The 16,439-nt window shown below is 48.0% G+C and overlaps 1 protein-coding gene across 3 annotated transcripts in view; it reads right to left on the reverse strand.

The window, feature by feature from the left end:
• Positions 1 to 7,829: 7,829 nt before the first annotated feature.
• Positions 7,830 to 16,439, reverse strand: part of CAPN11 (calpain 11) — an 86,650-nt gene continuing 78,040 nt past the window's right edge. For all 3 annotated transcript variants that reach the window (XM_063918824.1, XM_063918823.1, XM_063918825.1), the window contains 7 exons: positions 16,353 to 16,410; positions 15,911 to 15,975; positions 14,693 to 14,761; positions 13,362 to 13,440; positions 13,116 to 13,232; positions 10,406 to 10,464; positions 7,830 to 8,206 (listed from right to left, as the gene is read on the reverse strand). In XM_063918824.1, coding sequence (XP_063774894.1) covers positions 8,180 to 8,206; positions 10,406 to 10,464; positions 13,116 to 13,232; positions 13,362 to 13,440; positions 14,693 to 14,761; positions 15,911 to 15,975; positions 16,353 to 16,410 — 474 coding nt within the window. In that variant the 3' untranslated portion in view covers positions 7,830 to 8,179. The remainder of the gene's footprint in view (positions 8,207 to 10,405; positions 10,465 to 13,115; positions 13,233 to 13,361; positions 13,441 to 14,692; positions 14,762 to 15,910; positions 15,976 to 16,352; positions 16,411 to 16,439) is intronic.

The following is a 16,439-nucleotide window of genomic DNA, read 5'->3' on the forward strand; positions in this document are numbered from 1 at the left end:
CACGCATGAGGCCCGGTGACTTGCTGTGCTTGCCACAGGTTCTATTCCCACTCGGTTGGTGACGTCGACCCACCACCCGAGTAGCAGTGCCGAGCGTTTGGTGTGTGTGTGTGTGTGTGTGTGTGTGTGTGTGTCATACAAATTCAGCACTCACTTAATATTAACACTTCAAACTGTAATTCATCTGAATTCAGGGAATGTTGGAAATATTGCAATAGTTTGTTACGCTGACCAGCCCCTTCATGGCCATTCCCATTTGGTCAGTCCCTACACTGACTTACACAAATCTGAGCAATGCTCACAGGCATCTTTAAGATTTTAAATACACAGAATTCGGATGAATTACAGTGTGAAGTGTTCATATTAGGTGAGTGCTGAATTTGTATGATTTTTTTATTTAAATAGTGTGGTCACAATACCACTGGCACCGCGGATATACGAGTGCTGTCGGATAGATAGATATATATATATATATATATATATTTATTTATTTATTTGGCAAGAAATGTTATATATATATCCTTTGCTACTTTTACACCCTAAAAAAGTCGATCAAGCATGCATCATGCCTTGGGTGACTCAGTATACTCCAGCTAGTCAGACCATCAGTAAGATTTCAAAAAAACACTGGCCAATTGTTATGACAGATCCTGATTGTAATTTAACCAACACTAAACTTATGTCATGCTATAAACGGGGTCGCAGTCTGCGTGACATTTTAGTGTGGTCAGATATTTCTGAAATTTCTCCCAATATTTATAGAGGCAGTCTGGGATGTATTCGTTGCACATGTGTCACCTGTAAATTTTTAATCCCAGGTGAGACTTTCTACCATCCACACACTGGTAAGATTCTGCATATTCGTCATAGGTTGACGTGCAATTCTAAATTTACAGTGTATCAAATCATATGCCCGTGCGGTTTGTCCTATATTGGTAAAACCGAACGTCCATTTAAGGAAAGGATGGCCGCACATAGGTCATCAATTAAATTAGCTATTAATTCTGGCAAAAGTGACCTCCCTGTGGCCAGACATTTTTTGCAAGCATCACATAATCTCACAACATTGAGGTATCGAATGATTGACCAAGTGCCCCCCTCTTTAAGGGGTGGTAACCGTGGTCTGAAGCTTCTCCAGTGTGAGGCTCGTTGGATATACAGGCTAGGAACCCTGACCCCGGGTGGCTTAAATGAGCAGTCAGGGATTAGTATATTAGCCAATAATTACTAATATATCATTTTGATTGATTTACAGGTATAATTATTACATTTATTCTTGCTTATGCTATCTGGATGTTTCTCTTTTATTCTTAATCTAAAATGTATCCGACTAACTTGCCATTGACTTATATGTATCTATATAGTGCTTGTTTTTAGTTATATATGATAACATTAACGTTTTGATATATTCATTGCCGATCTTCTATTTGTAACCATTTATAAGTTAATACACACATCACTACAGAGTACGGCAGTTGGTTTGTTTATATTTGTTGTTATGGTGACGGTTTTTACACATGACGCTTGACTTCCTTTGATAGGACGTCATCACGTCATCTACAGCGCGCTTCCGCCGGGTGTGCAGTCCCGCCGCGGCTATCGGCACTTCACTGGGTGATGCTTGTATATAAGGTAGGATGTTTTATGTCTCTGTTATATCCTGATGAAAATGCCTTATTAAATGGCATTGAAACGTTGCACTTTATAAAGTCTTATGTCTGCTTTTTGTTGGAGTGCCGCACCTACCTGCTGTGTGTGTGTATATATATATATATATATTATATATATATATATACACACACACACACACACATTATATATATATATATATATATATATATATATATATATATATATATATACACACTAGGTGCATCATCGCGCCCTACGGGCGCTCTTCACACCGTCGCAAGGGGCTACGCCCCCTTAACCCTTGCATGCCTTTCTGGGGTTCAATATTTGTGTTATATGGAGTATCACCTGCATTCCTTTGTTAGTGGTTAAATATTGCACAATGAAAGGGTGTGCGATGGTGAAGGAGGCGCAGCCCCTTGCGACGGCGTGAACAGCACCTGCAGACCACAATGTACAGAATGTAGCGGGTGCGGGGGGTACTGCGGATGATGTCTGTAGATGCTGCGGATGGAGGGGGGGCGGAAGTGGGGGTGGGCCCCGGATGGGGAAGGGTTGGGAGGTGCTGCGGGTGGGGGAGGGGCAGAGGAGTGGGGGATGCAGATGGGGGAGGGGTCCGGAGGCACTGCAGGTGGGGGAGGGGCAGGGGTGCCATGGGTGGGGGAGGGGCAGGTGTGGGGATGTTGCAGATGGGTGAAGGGTTCCGGAGGTGCTGTGGGATGGGAAGGGGCGGGAGTGTCACTGGTGGGGTAGGGGTCCGTAGGCGCCATGGTTAGGGGAGGGGCAGGTACGGGTGTTGCGGCAGATGGGGAAGGAGGTCCGGAGGTGCTGCAGGTGGTGGTGGGGCAGGTGCGGGGGTGCCATTGGTAGGGGAGGGGTGGGTGAGGGGGGGACCGCGGATGCAGGAGGGTGTCTGCAGATGCTGCGGGTGGAGGGGGGCAGGTGTGGGGGAGACATATAAGGGGGGTGAATGGTGGAGGGGGCCTGGAGATTGCTGGGGGTGGTGAAGGGGCGGAGGAGTGGGAGCCGCGGGTGGTGTAGGGGGTCTGGAGGCACAGCATGTGGGGGAGGGGTGGAGTGCCGCATGTGGTGGAGGGGAAGGTGCGGAGGTGTGGTGCATTGGGGAGAGGTCTGGAGGTGCTGCGGGTACTGTACCTGCCAAAAAGGTAGTTGGAGGGTATGCAGTGACGGGGCCAGGACAGGGGTGACGGGGCCAGGACAGGGGTGACGGGGCCAGGACAGGGGTGACGGGGCCAGGACAGGGGCGACGGGGCCAGGACAGAAATGACAGGGACAGGATAGGGGTGACAGGGTCAGTGTAGGGGCGGCAGGACCAGGACAGGGGTGTCAGGGCCAGTATAGGGTTGACAGGGCAAGCACAGGGGTGACAGGGCCAGGATAGGGGTAGCAGGGCCAGCATAAGGGTGACAGGGCCAGAACAGGGGTGACAGGGTCAGAACAGGGGTGACAGGGTCAGAACAGGGGTGACAGGGTCAGAACAGGGGTGACAGGGTCAGAACAGGGGTGACAGGGTCAGAACAGGGGTGAAAGGGCCAGGATAAGGGTGAAAGGGCCAGGATAAGGGTGAAAGGGCCAGGATAAGGGTGGCAGGTCAAGGCCAGGGGTTACAGGGACATGACAGAACACAGGGCATGGGAGAGATTGGTATTAGGGACAGAACAGTGGTGACAGACAGATGTGTCTTACCGGAGTCACTGCTGCTGGCTGCTGCTGTTCCACTCCAACCTGTTGGCATCTGCTGCTGGTGGAGACTTGGCATGGCTGACTCTTAGGCTGTATTCCTGCTTCCTCTGCCCGTCCGCATCACTCCCCCCCTCCTCAGTCACACACCGCAGACCTCGCGCAGCTGCCGGGCACTGTGGTAAGGTGAGACTGGGAGTGACTGGTTAGCCCCCAGGAGATGCTGCGGCTGGAGGGAGGAGGGGGTCATAGCATGCACGTGGCGCGGACCTCACGGCTGCTGGGCACTATGGTAAGGGGAGACTGGGAGTGACTGGTTAGCTCCCAGGAGACGCTGATGCTGGAGGGAGGAGGGGGTCAGAGCCTGCAAGCAGCGCGGACTACTGAAGCGCTACCCGCCGGCTAAAGTGTGTGAAGGAGCTGGGCGCAACTCACTGCGGGTGGCAGCGCTGCAGCTAGCGGTGGGGTCGCAGGGGCTGGAGATAACAGAGGCAGTACGGAAAGTGCACAGCGGCTGGTGACCCACAAAACTACAGCTAAGAAGCGTGGAGTGTGCCAGAATGTGACGCTCCTCCCTGCCAGAGAGACCCTGCTGAGTATGCTGATGTGGGGGTCAAGTATGGCATACCCCCTCACACACCCCCATACCTCCCAAATGTCCCAATTTTCGCGGGACAGTCCCATTTTTTGGGGTCTGTCCCGCTGTCCCACCCACGGGTCGCAGTGACCTGCGGTGGGGGGGGGGGGGGGGGAGCAGTTGGAAAGCTCCTGTACTCGCTGTTCTGCTTAGCAGAGCAGCGGTGAATAGTGGAGACAGAGGGAGAGGGGGCATCAGGGGGTACGGATGAAGGGGGGGTTCCAGCAGCAGAGCCGGATTAAGGGGGGGGGGGGCAGGCGGTACGTACCGTTGGCCCCACAGTTTTAGGGGGCCCCCTGGCTGGAGTAGCTCTGTCCCAGCTCAGAAGCTCCCCCGTCCTGCCAGCAACAGCGGCAGCATTGTGCTACAGTCAGCACACGCTGCTGCGTATTGGCAGGTCTGTGGTGTTGCAGGGAGGCAGCAGTCTCCCTGCTTTCTTCTGCCTGTGCGGGTGTGTAGGGGGGAGCGACCACCTCCTCTGGATTTACCTCTAGCTGAGGGGCCAAAATACCATAAAAAAAAAAAAAAAAAAAAAAAAATCCCGGAATTTGCATAATGGGGCGTGGCCTCGCGTCCCGCGATTAGGCCACGCCCCCAACCCACAGCAGGCACAGCAATGAGATAGGGCTCCCCTGTCTCAAGTACCCTGTGCCCCCCGGACTCATAATCAGCCCCTGGGGCCATGCCAGCAGCTCACAGAGCACTGGGCATGCCCCCTCACTGACGAAAACGGGGGCCCTCCCGCGAAGCCACGCCCCCTTTTCGCCGTGTGTGTGTGTGTGAGTGAGTGTGTGTGTGAAAGCTGGGAGGTATGCACCCTGCCTGTGCCATGTCCATACTATCTGCTTCTGCAGCTGCTCCTAGTGTCCTATAGATTTGGCCAGATCTGTGACTCATTTGACTAACTCCGCCCACTGTTGTGACTCCGCCCAGCGTTAGCAAATTAATTACAAGATCACAGAATAGGGCTATTATATATATATATATATATATATATATATATATATATATATATATATATATATATATATATATATATATACACACACACATACATACACATACATACACACACCTTTCTGTCCAGTTCAATATTTCTGACCCATGGCCACATCAGCATCACTATTAAGATGATTACGCACACTGGAAACTAGTTCACTCCGGCCATTAATCACCGAGGGCAGATGTATTAAGCCTGGAGAAGCAGTGATAAAGTAGTGATAAGTGGAAGGTGATAATGTACCAGCCAAACCATATCACTTCTCCAGGCTTAATACATTTGCCCCCATATCCTATTACTCAGTATCCTTATCCTCACTCAGGGATGTACATTCTCACGAGCAGGGACCTCTGACCTTGTGTTTCCTTCCTAACAATGGGGAAGATTTATCAAATCTTGGAGCGAGATCAAGTGGAAATGTTACCAGCCAATCCGCTTCCATCTGTCATATTACAGGCTGTGCTAGAATAATGACATTTACTGTAGAATCCGATTGGTTGCTATGAGCAACCTCATCACTTTCTCTCTCTCTAAGCCTTGGAGAGAGATGAAGTGGGCAGAGATAAAGTACCAGCCAATCAGCTTCTAACTGCCATGTTACAGTCTGTGCTTGAAAAATTAGAGTTAGGAGCTGATTGGCTGGTACTTTATCTCCAGCGACTTTATCTCCATCCAAGGCTTAGTAAATAGACACCTAAGATTTTTGTGGGCAGATTTCAGCATTTATGCAGAAGGCGCCTTGTTATTAGCAACACAGAAGTGAAAGCTTTTATAATTTGCGTACAAGAGCAACATTAATGATGCAGATAAATGTCCACTACGGTCTAATACAGGGGTGGCCAGACTTTTGGAGTCGGCGATCTGCTTTGAAAGCTGAAAAGCTTTTGTGATCTACCTAGGTGGAATAATAGCAAAAAAGTGGGCGTGGCATAACAAAAAAGTGGGCGTGGTATAACAAAAAAAAGGGACGTAGCCTTGCTGCACAGAGTGTAATGACGGTCTCGCACAAAATAACACATTGGCCCCCACAGGTAAAAACCTCAAACACATATGCCCCCCACAGTGCCAGATATGCCCCCACAGTGCCAGATATGCCCCCACGGTGCCAGATACAGATATGCCCCCACGGTGCCAGATACAGATATGCCCCCACAGTGCTAGATATGCCCCCACAGTGCCAGATACAGATATGCCCCCACAGTGCCATGTGCCCACAGTGCCAGATATGACCCCACAGTGCCAGATACAGATATGCCCCCACAGTGCCAGATATGACCCCACAGTGCCAGATACAGATATGCCCCCACAGTGCCAGATATGCCCCCACAGTGCCATGTGCCCACAGTGCTAGATATGCCCCCACAGTGCCAGATACAGATATGCCCCCACAGTGCCATGTGCCCACAGTGCCAGATATGACCCCACAGTGCCAGATACAGATATGCCCCCACAGTGCCAGATACAGATATGCCCCCACAGTGCCATGTGCCCACAGTGCCAGATATGACCCCACAGTGCCAGATACAGATATGCCCCCACAGTGCCAGATATGACCCCACAGTGCCAGATACAGATATGCCCCCACAGTGCCAGATATGCCCCCACAGTGCCAGATTACAGATATGCCCCCACAGTGCCATGTGCCCACAGTGCCAGATATGACCCCACAGTGCCAGATACAGATATGCCCCCACAGTGCCAGATATGCCCCCACGGTGCCAGATATGCCCCCACGGTGCCAGATTACAGATATGCCCCCACAGTGCCATGTGCCCACAGTGCCAGATACAGATATGCCCCCACAGTGCCAGATATGCCCCCACAGTGCCATGTGCCCACAGTGCCAGATATGCCCCCACGGTGCCAGATACAGATATGCCCCCACAGTGCCATGTGCCCACAGTGCTAGATTTGCCCCCACAGTGCCACATATGACCCCACAGTGCCAGATACAGATATGCCCCCACAGTGCCATGTGCCCACAGTGCCACATGACCCCACATTGCCAGATACAGATATGCCCCCACTGTGCCATGTGCCCACAGTGCCAGATATGCCCCCATAGTACTGCTCACCGTGCTGTGTATGGAGCACACAGCACGGTGAGCAGTCTCCTGCCTGCCGCCCTGCCTCTCAGTCTGATCTCCGGCAGTGACGGCAGCGTGTATATCTCAAATCAGGCGCCGGTCCGCGAGCTCTGATTGGCTAACGAACCGGCGCCTGATTTGAGCTATACACTCCGCCGTCACTGCCGGAGACCAGACTGAGGGGCAGGGCGGCAGGCAGGAGAGGCGCGGCTTCGTGTGGATGGGCGGCGGATCGCGATCGACTGGTCGCATGTCCGCGATCGACCAGTCGATCGCGATCGATTGTTTGGCCACCCCTGGTCTAATATTTTATTCCATCAATTTCACTTCAGAAAAATTCCGCCAACCCAAATCTTAAACTGTAAAAACAAAGAAAGAATTCGTCTTATCTACTTCACCGGGTCACATTTACTAAATCAGCGGAATTCAGCGCTAGTCACTGGCTATCCTGTATGTAGACCTCTGACGTACGGAAATATTGCTGGCGCAGTCCAATGGTTACAAAGAAACAGAGGAACAAAAAATCTCATTATCCTTTTTCATTTTTTTTTATTAACATGCGGTCTGGCAATATTCCCAGCCAGAGAGACATTTCCACGTTCCCAAATGAAGTAACAGCCAGTCAGCAAAACACAAATCCCCCCAGCCGCTGTCATCTACTTAGCCCTTACAAGAAGAGCCACCGCTTTGAAATGCAAGAGGGCCTCGGGGTCCTTAGTCTGCATGGCCCATTCTTCATACAATTTTTATTTTATTTTTTTTGGGGGGGGGGGGGGGGGGCGGGATACTAAAAAGGTCAGGAAGAAAGAGCCCCTAGTCACAGGGGTGGTACCACCACAATGATTGTACTGAATATCTGTAAGGCACCAGAGAGCCGCTCTCACATGTTAGTAAGCAGTGCTCAGATTGGCTGGTTTTCAGTTTGGCTAAAGTGCATTGGGTGGAAAGTTTTCTCTCGTGCAGAGGCTTCTGGGAAATCCGTGGCCGGACCACAGCTCGTGACGTGACACAGCATGTTTGTGTGCTAGTGATTAAATCCCTATAGGATGAGGTTAGCGAGAGCAGGTACAAAAAGGGAGTGTCTGGAACCCAGGAGAATTAGCCGGGAATGAGGCTGTGAATCTATCCGCACATTGTCAACGTCAACCACTGCAAAAGAGGAGACAGTGACAGGTTAACACTGCAACACACAACTGGTCGCTATCTACCCCAGGTCCATGACCTTCCTGTCGCTTCCTACCGAGGGATCATCGTTACATTATAGTATTACAGTGCACCTATGGCTGGAGATTTTCCTTATGCTCATGTAAATGTTCCACCGTGTGTGAGAACACGCTACTACAACATCTTCCTATACTGCATATGTAATAATTGCAAAAAGCTCCATTTTCAGGGCTAGCAAATCTTAAGGGCCCTACACACTGGCCGATGTTTTGAAAGATATGAACGATCTCGTTCATAAATGAACGAGAACTCGTTCATATCTTTCAGTGTGGAGACTCCTGCGATGAACGATGCGCGGCCCCGCGCTCGTTCATCGCTGGTCTCCCGTCGGCTGTGCATGCAGGCCAATATGGACGATCTCGTCCATATTTGCCTGCACTTCAATGCAGCCGCGTGACGGGGGGAGTGAAGAAACTTCACTCCCCCCATCACTGCCCCCCCGCCGCCGGGTCGCTCGTCGGCCGTATCCGCCGTCGGGCAGCTCGGCGGCGGGTCGGCCAGTGAGTAGGGCCCTTTAGAACCCAGGACGCCACTTTCTACAGGATCCATATGGTCAATCAGGGTTAAATGCAGAAAGGTCTTAGGAACATCCATCAATTAAGACATTTTAGAGATGGCTGCGATTCACAGAGGCCTGTGGCCATATAAATACCATACAGTGACTACCATGTCATACCCTCCAACATTTTACACATAAACATCGGTACAAATTAGAAAAAGGGGCGTGGCCACAGGTAAACTTTTCCAAAAATCGGTACAGGACAAAAAAAAAAAAAAAAGGGTACTGTACCTATTCAAAAAGGTACAGTTGGAGGGTATGCTGTTTTGTTATTAATCACAGGGGCCTGTACAATCTTGTACAACATTGCCCATGAATTAATCTGTATGGTGGACATCTAGTTGCAGAACCTGATGCTGCTTGTACTTTGCTGCCCTCTGGTGGACGTTCTGTATATTATCCTAACTCTACAAATGTATAAGATTGGTTTCTATCCTACACAGAGCATATGCCACCCCCAAGCTACGATATCTTATCGGAGCAGCTCCCTCATCTCACTGCTTCAAGTGTAATGCCACAGAAGCAGACCTTGTACACGGTTTGTGGTCATGCCCCAAGGTATATACACTTTGGCAAGCACTCCAATCATATATCATGACTGACCTGCAGATACAATTTACCATCACAAAGACATGGGCATTCTGGGGCATATTCCCAAAATCACCCACCACGAGTTTGTCCAAGGGACAACGTATTTTATTAATTAAACTGGCGGCCGCCACCAAAAAGACGATCCTCTCACAATGGATCTCCACAGACCCTATTCCTATCTCACTATTACATCCCAGGATCTCTCACCTATTCTATTTAGACTGGACCAACACAGCCTTACAGAAAGATAAACTGACCGGAAAATATTTCCAGATTTGGCTGCCCTATGCCCGAACCCTCCCTCAGGTTACAAAGGAAGCCCTACGAAAATGTTTCAAAGACACTAAGTGGTACTTATTAGAGACCCTAGACTCCGTAGCACCCTTCTGAGTACAAAGCCCTATGTCGTCTCCACTCATCAACTTGTCATCGAAAAATGTCGATATTGATGTATCCCCACCCTACTGTTGCTCACGTTATTAATGCCTCGGGCTCACATAAAATATAACTATCAATGCTATTGTTAAAGGTTTAAGTTACAATGACTATGTAATGCATGATATACCATTTTGTACTATTGTTGCACCAACAGTCAATAAAATTTGTTAAAAAAAAAAAAAGATTGGTTTCTAATTTGGAACTAAACAGCTTGCATTTGGCTACATAGCACAGGTAAAATACCTCAAGGTCCATCATTGTCAACGTTTCATATACATTTAGTAGTGTATATGTGCTTTCATTCTGTAATATGTTTTTACTTTTTATGAAGCCTAAAACGTGTTGACCTTCAATTGCATATTAAGCAGATGCCGATAAAAATGTGCACTGCTGCCTCCGTGGTCCATGCAGTGATGGATGAATCTGCCCTGCAGACATTAGCCATACACCGCCTGTGTCGCCTCCAGACCTCTGCAGTGATGCCTATTTGGGTGACTCAGTGGGCTAAAACATAACTGAGCAGCTCACACACTCACCTCTCCAAGTTGCATTTCTGCTGAGCCACTGCCGTCGGGATCCATAGCCCTGAAAAATCCTGGGAAATAAACAGCGTGGTTAGTAGGAGAGAAGGTCCCACCAGATACGCAACACACTGCCGATCATTTAATACAATGGTGAGCATCACATCTATTGTTAGTGTTCCCCATACACTGCTGCTCAAGTCGCGGCAAATAGTTCCCTCTTGGTGCACCAAGTCCCTCGTGATTCGGCTTCTCGGAGCATCTTTCTAGCTCAAAATGTGCATTTTATTCACATCAATAAAACAACTGGAAGCAACAAAACTAGGGGCAGATGTATTAAGCCTGGAGAAGTGATAAAGCAGTGATAAGTGCAAGGTGATAAAGCACCAGCCAATTAGCTCCTAACTGTCGATTTACATATTGGAGCTGATTGGCTGCTGCGTTATCACCTTGCACTTATCACTGCTTTATCCCTTCTCCAGGCTTCATACATCTGCCCCCTACTACTTTGCTAAGTTACACTGATCAGACTGATGTGTGCCATTTGTACATCTGTGTGCGGACTAGTCTGAATCTGTATACGAAGTGCGATGGATCTGAACACTGGGGAATCGCTATATATCTTGGATTGGTTATATCAATGCAGTTAACAAGAACCTGTTACCAAGCCTTCTATACTTATTCCAAACACTCCCAATTCGAGTGCCCCCTCACGTCTTCAAGCACCTTCACCACATTACTTCACAATTTATCTGGTCCAAGAAGAAGCCCAGGGTGAGGCAAACGATAATACAAAAACACACTTCAGAGGGTGGCTTTGGGGTCCCAATTTTTAAATCATATTATTTAGCTGCCAGACTAGCACAATGTATTCAATGGAACAGTCCTAAGAATGAGAGGATTTGGGTCTCAATAGAAACGGACGCTCTTAAATTGCACTATATTTCCTCATTACTATGGCTTCCCAGGATAGCCCGAACCCGCACTATTCAACTTCACCCGGTCGTATCTCACTCCTTAGATATTTGGGACTTGGCTAATCGTCAATATCATATAGCCCCATATCCTAGCCCTCTAATTCCGTTGTTTGATAATCCCGCTTTTAGGCCAGGTTGTCAACCAACTGCCTTCGCACACTGGCAAGAGGGAGGTATAAGGCTGCTGAATGAACTCACGATTGACTCGTTATTCCCCACCTTTCTAGATATCCAATCCAAATTCTCTATCCCTCATAAATTTTTCTTCCAATATTTGCAGATCCGACACTTTCACTCTGTGCGGTTATCACAGCTTAATCATAGATCCCTTACTACTTTAGAAGATCTTGCACTCAACAAGGACTCGACTAAAGGGCTTATCTCTACTTTATACACATCTCTTATGCTCCCTTCACAGACGGACAGAGATCCTCACGAAAGAGCGTGGGAATCAGATTTAGGAGAAACTCTAGATAACGAAAACTGGTCTGATATTTACACGAGTTTAGCGTCAAGCTCTGTGTACGAGCAAAGGAAAATGCGTATAAGCTTTTTTATGGATGGTATTATGTTCCCACTCTCCTTAACAAAATGCACCCTGAGATTTCTCCCTTATGTTGATGACGCACCACATCGGATGGAACGTTTTTACATATTTGGTGGGGTTGCCCACAATCATTCATTTTATGGAAGGAAATAGGGTCTTTGATCAGCTCAATTTTAAGTATTCAGATTCCTTTATGCCCTAAATATTTTCTCCTTGCTGTATCTCTACCTGAAGCTTTGATATCAAAATAAATCATTTACCCATATAGTCTTGGCGGCGAGATGTGTCATAGCCTCAGCCTGGAAATCTACGAGGGTTCCTACCATAGCGGAAATCATTGGATATGCCAGATTTTCCCTCTCTATGGAACATATTACTAGCATTTTAAAGAGATTCTCCAAAAGTTTTATTAAAGTGTGGAAGCCATGGACCTCCTTTTTTCAAACCCCACCCTTTAAGTGACGGCCTCTGGTCTCCTATGCATACTAGCTGTATAACTGCCATTACGATGATCTTTAGATGGTTGCCCGGAGATTTGACCAGTCGTGGTGTTTCCTACCCCTCCTCTCTCATTATTCTTTACTCCTTTTCATCTCCATTTCTCCTTTTTTCTTTTCTTCTCTTAGTTCACACTCGGTTTCTCAATATAAAAATACGAGGAGTCTGTTTACTTATTCGTAGATGGTTATGTTTTCAGAAATTTTTCTGTATCCGACAATAGCTTCTCAAATGCTGTATTTTCCGGAAAGTCTGTTACTATTCTAGGAATTCTATTGTGGGCACCCGCTGAAAATGTATGTACTGTATCTCATCTTTTCAATAAAATGTTACTTTAAAATTTTTTTTTCAAAAAAGTGTGATGGATCAGTGGTTGCAGCTTTTTCTCACGCCAGTTCCGTTGTGCTTCATCTGCCAGTTTTGTACGTGTTTCAAACTAATTCCTGTGAGCACGCGTCTCTTGTGCACTGTGAGTGGCGTTTTCTGCGTCCGCGATGTGAATACGATGCACAATTGAAAGAAAAAGTCAGTACATTACTTCTCCCAGAGCAACTCAGTCACACTGGGCGTCCGCGTCATATGGTGTGTGAGGACGGATCTGTAGCAGATACCCATCTCCTTCTACCAGGACATGTTCACAGCCTAATCTACCAACCCGGACTGACAATGAGCCCCGGAACAGAGGTCTACATGTGGGACTTACTGAACATGGCCTCCAGCTTCACCAGGCAGCACACAAAGTTGTCAAAGTCGACTCCTAGGTCATTGTCAGCGTAACGAGCCACCAGCACCTGCATGAGCTTATTATTCAGCTTGAACCCTAAACAGACAGAGCAAGAAGTAAATATACGTGGTCACATTACAGCCATACGTCATCTATGAAAAGAACGTGTCCAGATTATATTCCTGTGCTGAAGGCAACGGCGGAGATCCAGTGTCCCCCACTCACCTGCACTCTCCAGGGCGAGACGCAGCTCATACGAGCTCATGGTTCCAGACTTGTCCAGGTCGTGCTGCCGGAACACCGTCTAATGGAACGTGGATGAGAGATTGGTGTTAAAAGAAATAAAAAGACACAACACATTAAGTGAATACATCCTTTACCGTGTAATTGGGAGGAGAAACCACTACAGGAAAGACTCCAAATTTCTAATATTGATGGAGCCAGAATATGTCCTCCCTGCTGTTGCCCTGCCCTTCACCAGACATTCAAAATCTCTCTCATCTACTGTTTTCACCTCTGTACCATCTCCAGGATGGGATCTTTTCCCACCCCTGATGCCACCAAGACTATTATCTAAGCACTCATCATCTCCTGCCATGACTACTGTAACCTCCCCCTGGATGGCATCCCTTTCCTCACTTCAATCTATCCTGAATGCAGCTGCTGGTCTCATTTTCTTCTCACAGCTCAGAGTCGGCACACCTGTTCTGTACCTTGCTTCATTGGCTCCCATCTCCCTCAGAATCCAATTCAAGCTCCTCCCTCATCCTATATCTCCAACCTCATTTTTGTCCACACACCCTCCAGCCCCGCCACTCTTCCACCAATCCCGCCTCTCCGATTTCTCCTGCTCCAACCCCTTCCTCTGGAACTGGGAAGTCAGAGTTTCGACCAGTCTCCTCAGCTTTAAACATACTCTCCAAACACACCTTTTCATCAGAGCCCACCATTCCTCCTTCTAGATCTACACTTACCTCTCCTCCTTTGACCACCTTTTCCCAGTTCAACCGCCAACTGTTCACCTCTGTTCCTAGCATGTATGCTCTCACATACAGTACAGTGCCCTACTTCTCCCACCCAAAGCATTATCTATGCCACCAGTGTTCCTTGTTTCCTAGTCCCATTCAATGACTTGGGCACTGTATACTCACCCTTACATTGGGTACAGGCTCATCTAGTGCTGAACTCCCTTCTCTTTCCTGTGACTCTTCCCCACTGGCCCAGCATGATACAGCGAGTCACCCTATCCTCACCCGCGTCCTATCTAGTCTGTTAGTTTATTGCTCTGTGTTGTCCCTTTGATATGTCACCTAACATTTACTGTACATTTATCTAGCCCAGTCTTTCAAATGACAGTTAGATGCTGATTGGATAATTTGGGCAACTACTCCACTGTATCTCTCTCCAAGGCTTGATACATCTCCCCCTATGTGTACTCCCTGTATGGTGCTGCAAACACTATGAGATACCTTAAAAATAAAAAAGATAACCATACTATCAATACTTTACTGGACATGATTGACATATTCCTGCATTAAATGGCCCACAGAACTTACCAGCCAATTTCGGATTTTGTTCCACAGAATCTGAAACTCCACAATGCCCAGCTTCCCGCTGCCATCTTTCTGTGGGCGCCAGAGTTAAGGGTCTTTGCTAATAACCACATCAACCACTAGGGGGAGCACTAACACTGGGAAGGCAGAAGAGCTTGGCCATAGGTTTGAGGAGGCCTATTTGTGCCACAGGGTGGTGGTGATGGGGGTAGATGAGAACACTCCTATTTTATGTACATATATCTGTTATAGAAACTGAACCAAGAATAATTTTTGAAGCGGAGCAGCCCGACCTCTGCTCCTATATGTAGGACTCAGAAAGGCCTTCCACATGGAGTAAGTGATCATACAGGCATCCTGATTCCGGGACACCATACCATGCCACCTTACAGGTGTAATCCAAGATTCCCATCTACCGATATTGGTGGTCATTCCGAGTTGATCGCTAGCTAGCAGTTTTTAGCAGCCGTGCAAACGCATTGTCGCCACCTACCGGGGAGTGTATTTTTGCTTTGCAGAAGTGCGAACGCCTGTGCAGCAGAGCGCCTGCAAAAACATTTTGTGCAGAACAAGACCAGCCCTGGACTTCGTATGCGTTGATTCTAACGTTGGAGGGATGGCTTTTGACGTCACACACCCGCCCAGCGTTCGCACAGCCACGCCTGCGTTTTCCCCGGCACGCCTGCGTTTTTTCCCCAACACTCCCAGAAAATGGTCAGTTGACACCCAGAAACGCCCCCTTCCTGTCAATCTTCTTGCGGCTGCCAGTGCGACTGAAAACGTTGCTAGAACCTGTGCAAAACCACAATTCTCTTTGTACCCGTAGGTCGCGCATGTACATTGCGGTGCATACGCAGATTAGCCAATTTTTACACTGGTCGCTACGCAGCTAACAACGGCAGCTAGTGATCAACTCAGAATGACCCCCATTATACGATGCAGGCAAGTGCGAGACCTACAGATCATGGCATCTGCTTCAGGGGTTCCGTGTGTGGAAGAAAAGTTGCCCCAAACAGCTTATTCTGGACATACAATATATGTGCCAGTACTACATGTAACTAAAGAACATTTGCAGCCACAGGCTGGATCTGCAGGGTACTTTAGAATAGAAACCATATAATTTGCAGCAGCCCAATTCCCCAAATCAGCAGTATGTAACCTAGCACCCGCTATTACAGCCCTTCCCTGACAACGCTTCTCACATTGGCTAATCAAGGATACATCCATTAAGTTGACCATCTGCCGACATGCCTCCATGCTGAAACCATCAGTCTTCAGGTCTTTGTCTGGTGAGATGTAAAAAAAAAACACCACATACTGGATGAGATGTGACCTACACCAGTGACCTACTGGTCCCTTAGATGTCCTCGTACATAGCCTGCCCATGTTTGATGCCAGAGGTTGCATCAGACCACTTGGTAATATAGATAAAGGTGGAATCTGTCTTCCAATTTGGAAATCTAAACATTGGACACGAGAAGGAACAACTCTGTTCCCACTTTAAATGTACATGTATGTGTGTGTACATACAGTATACAGTCTGTGTGTGTATGTGTTTGTGTAATGTTTAGTGTCCAGACAGGAACCTTCCCTGGCCTTGAAGGACATGTGTCACAGCTGCAGTTATCAACACTGGACCCCCAACTCATATTCCCTCACTTACGTCTTGTCACCACTCTGTTGAGAATGGTTCTGAGCTCAAATACACTAATCTCCATATCCTGGAGGGGAGAAGAGAAACAGATGTCAC

The sequence above is a fragment of the Pseudophryne corroboree genome, chromosome 4 (genome assembly GCF_028390025.1).
Source record: "Pseudophryne corroboree isolate aPseCor3 chromosome 4, aPseCor3.hap2, whole genome shotgun sequence".
NCBI classification, from domain to species: domain Eukaryota; kingdom Metazoa; phylum Chordata; class Amphibia; order Anura; family Myobatrachidae; genus Pseudophryne; species Pseudophryne corroboree.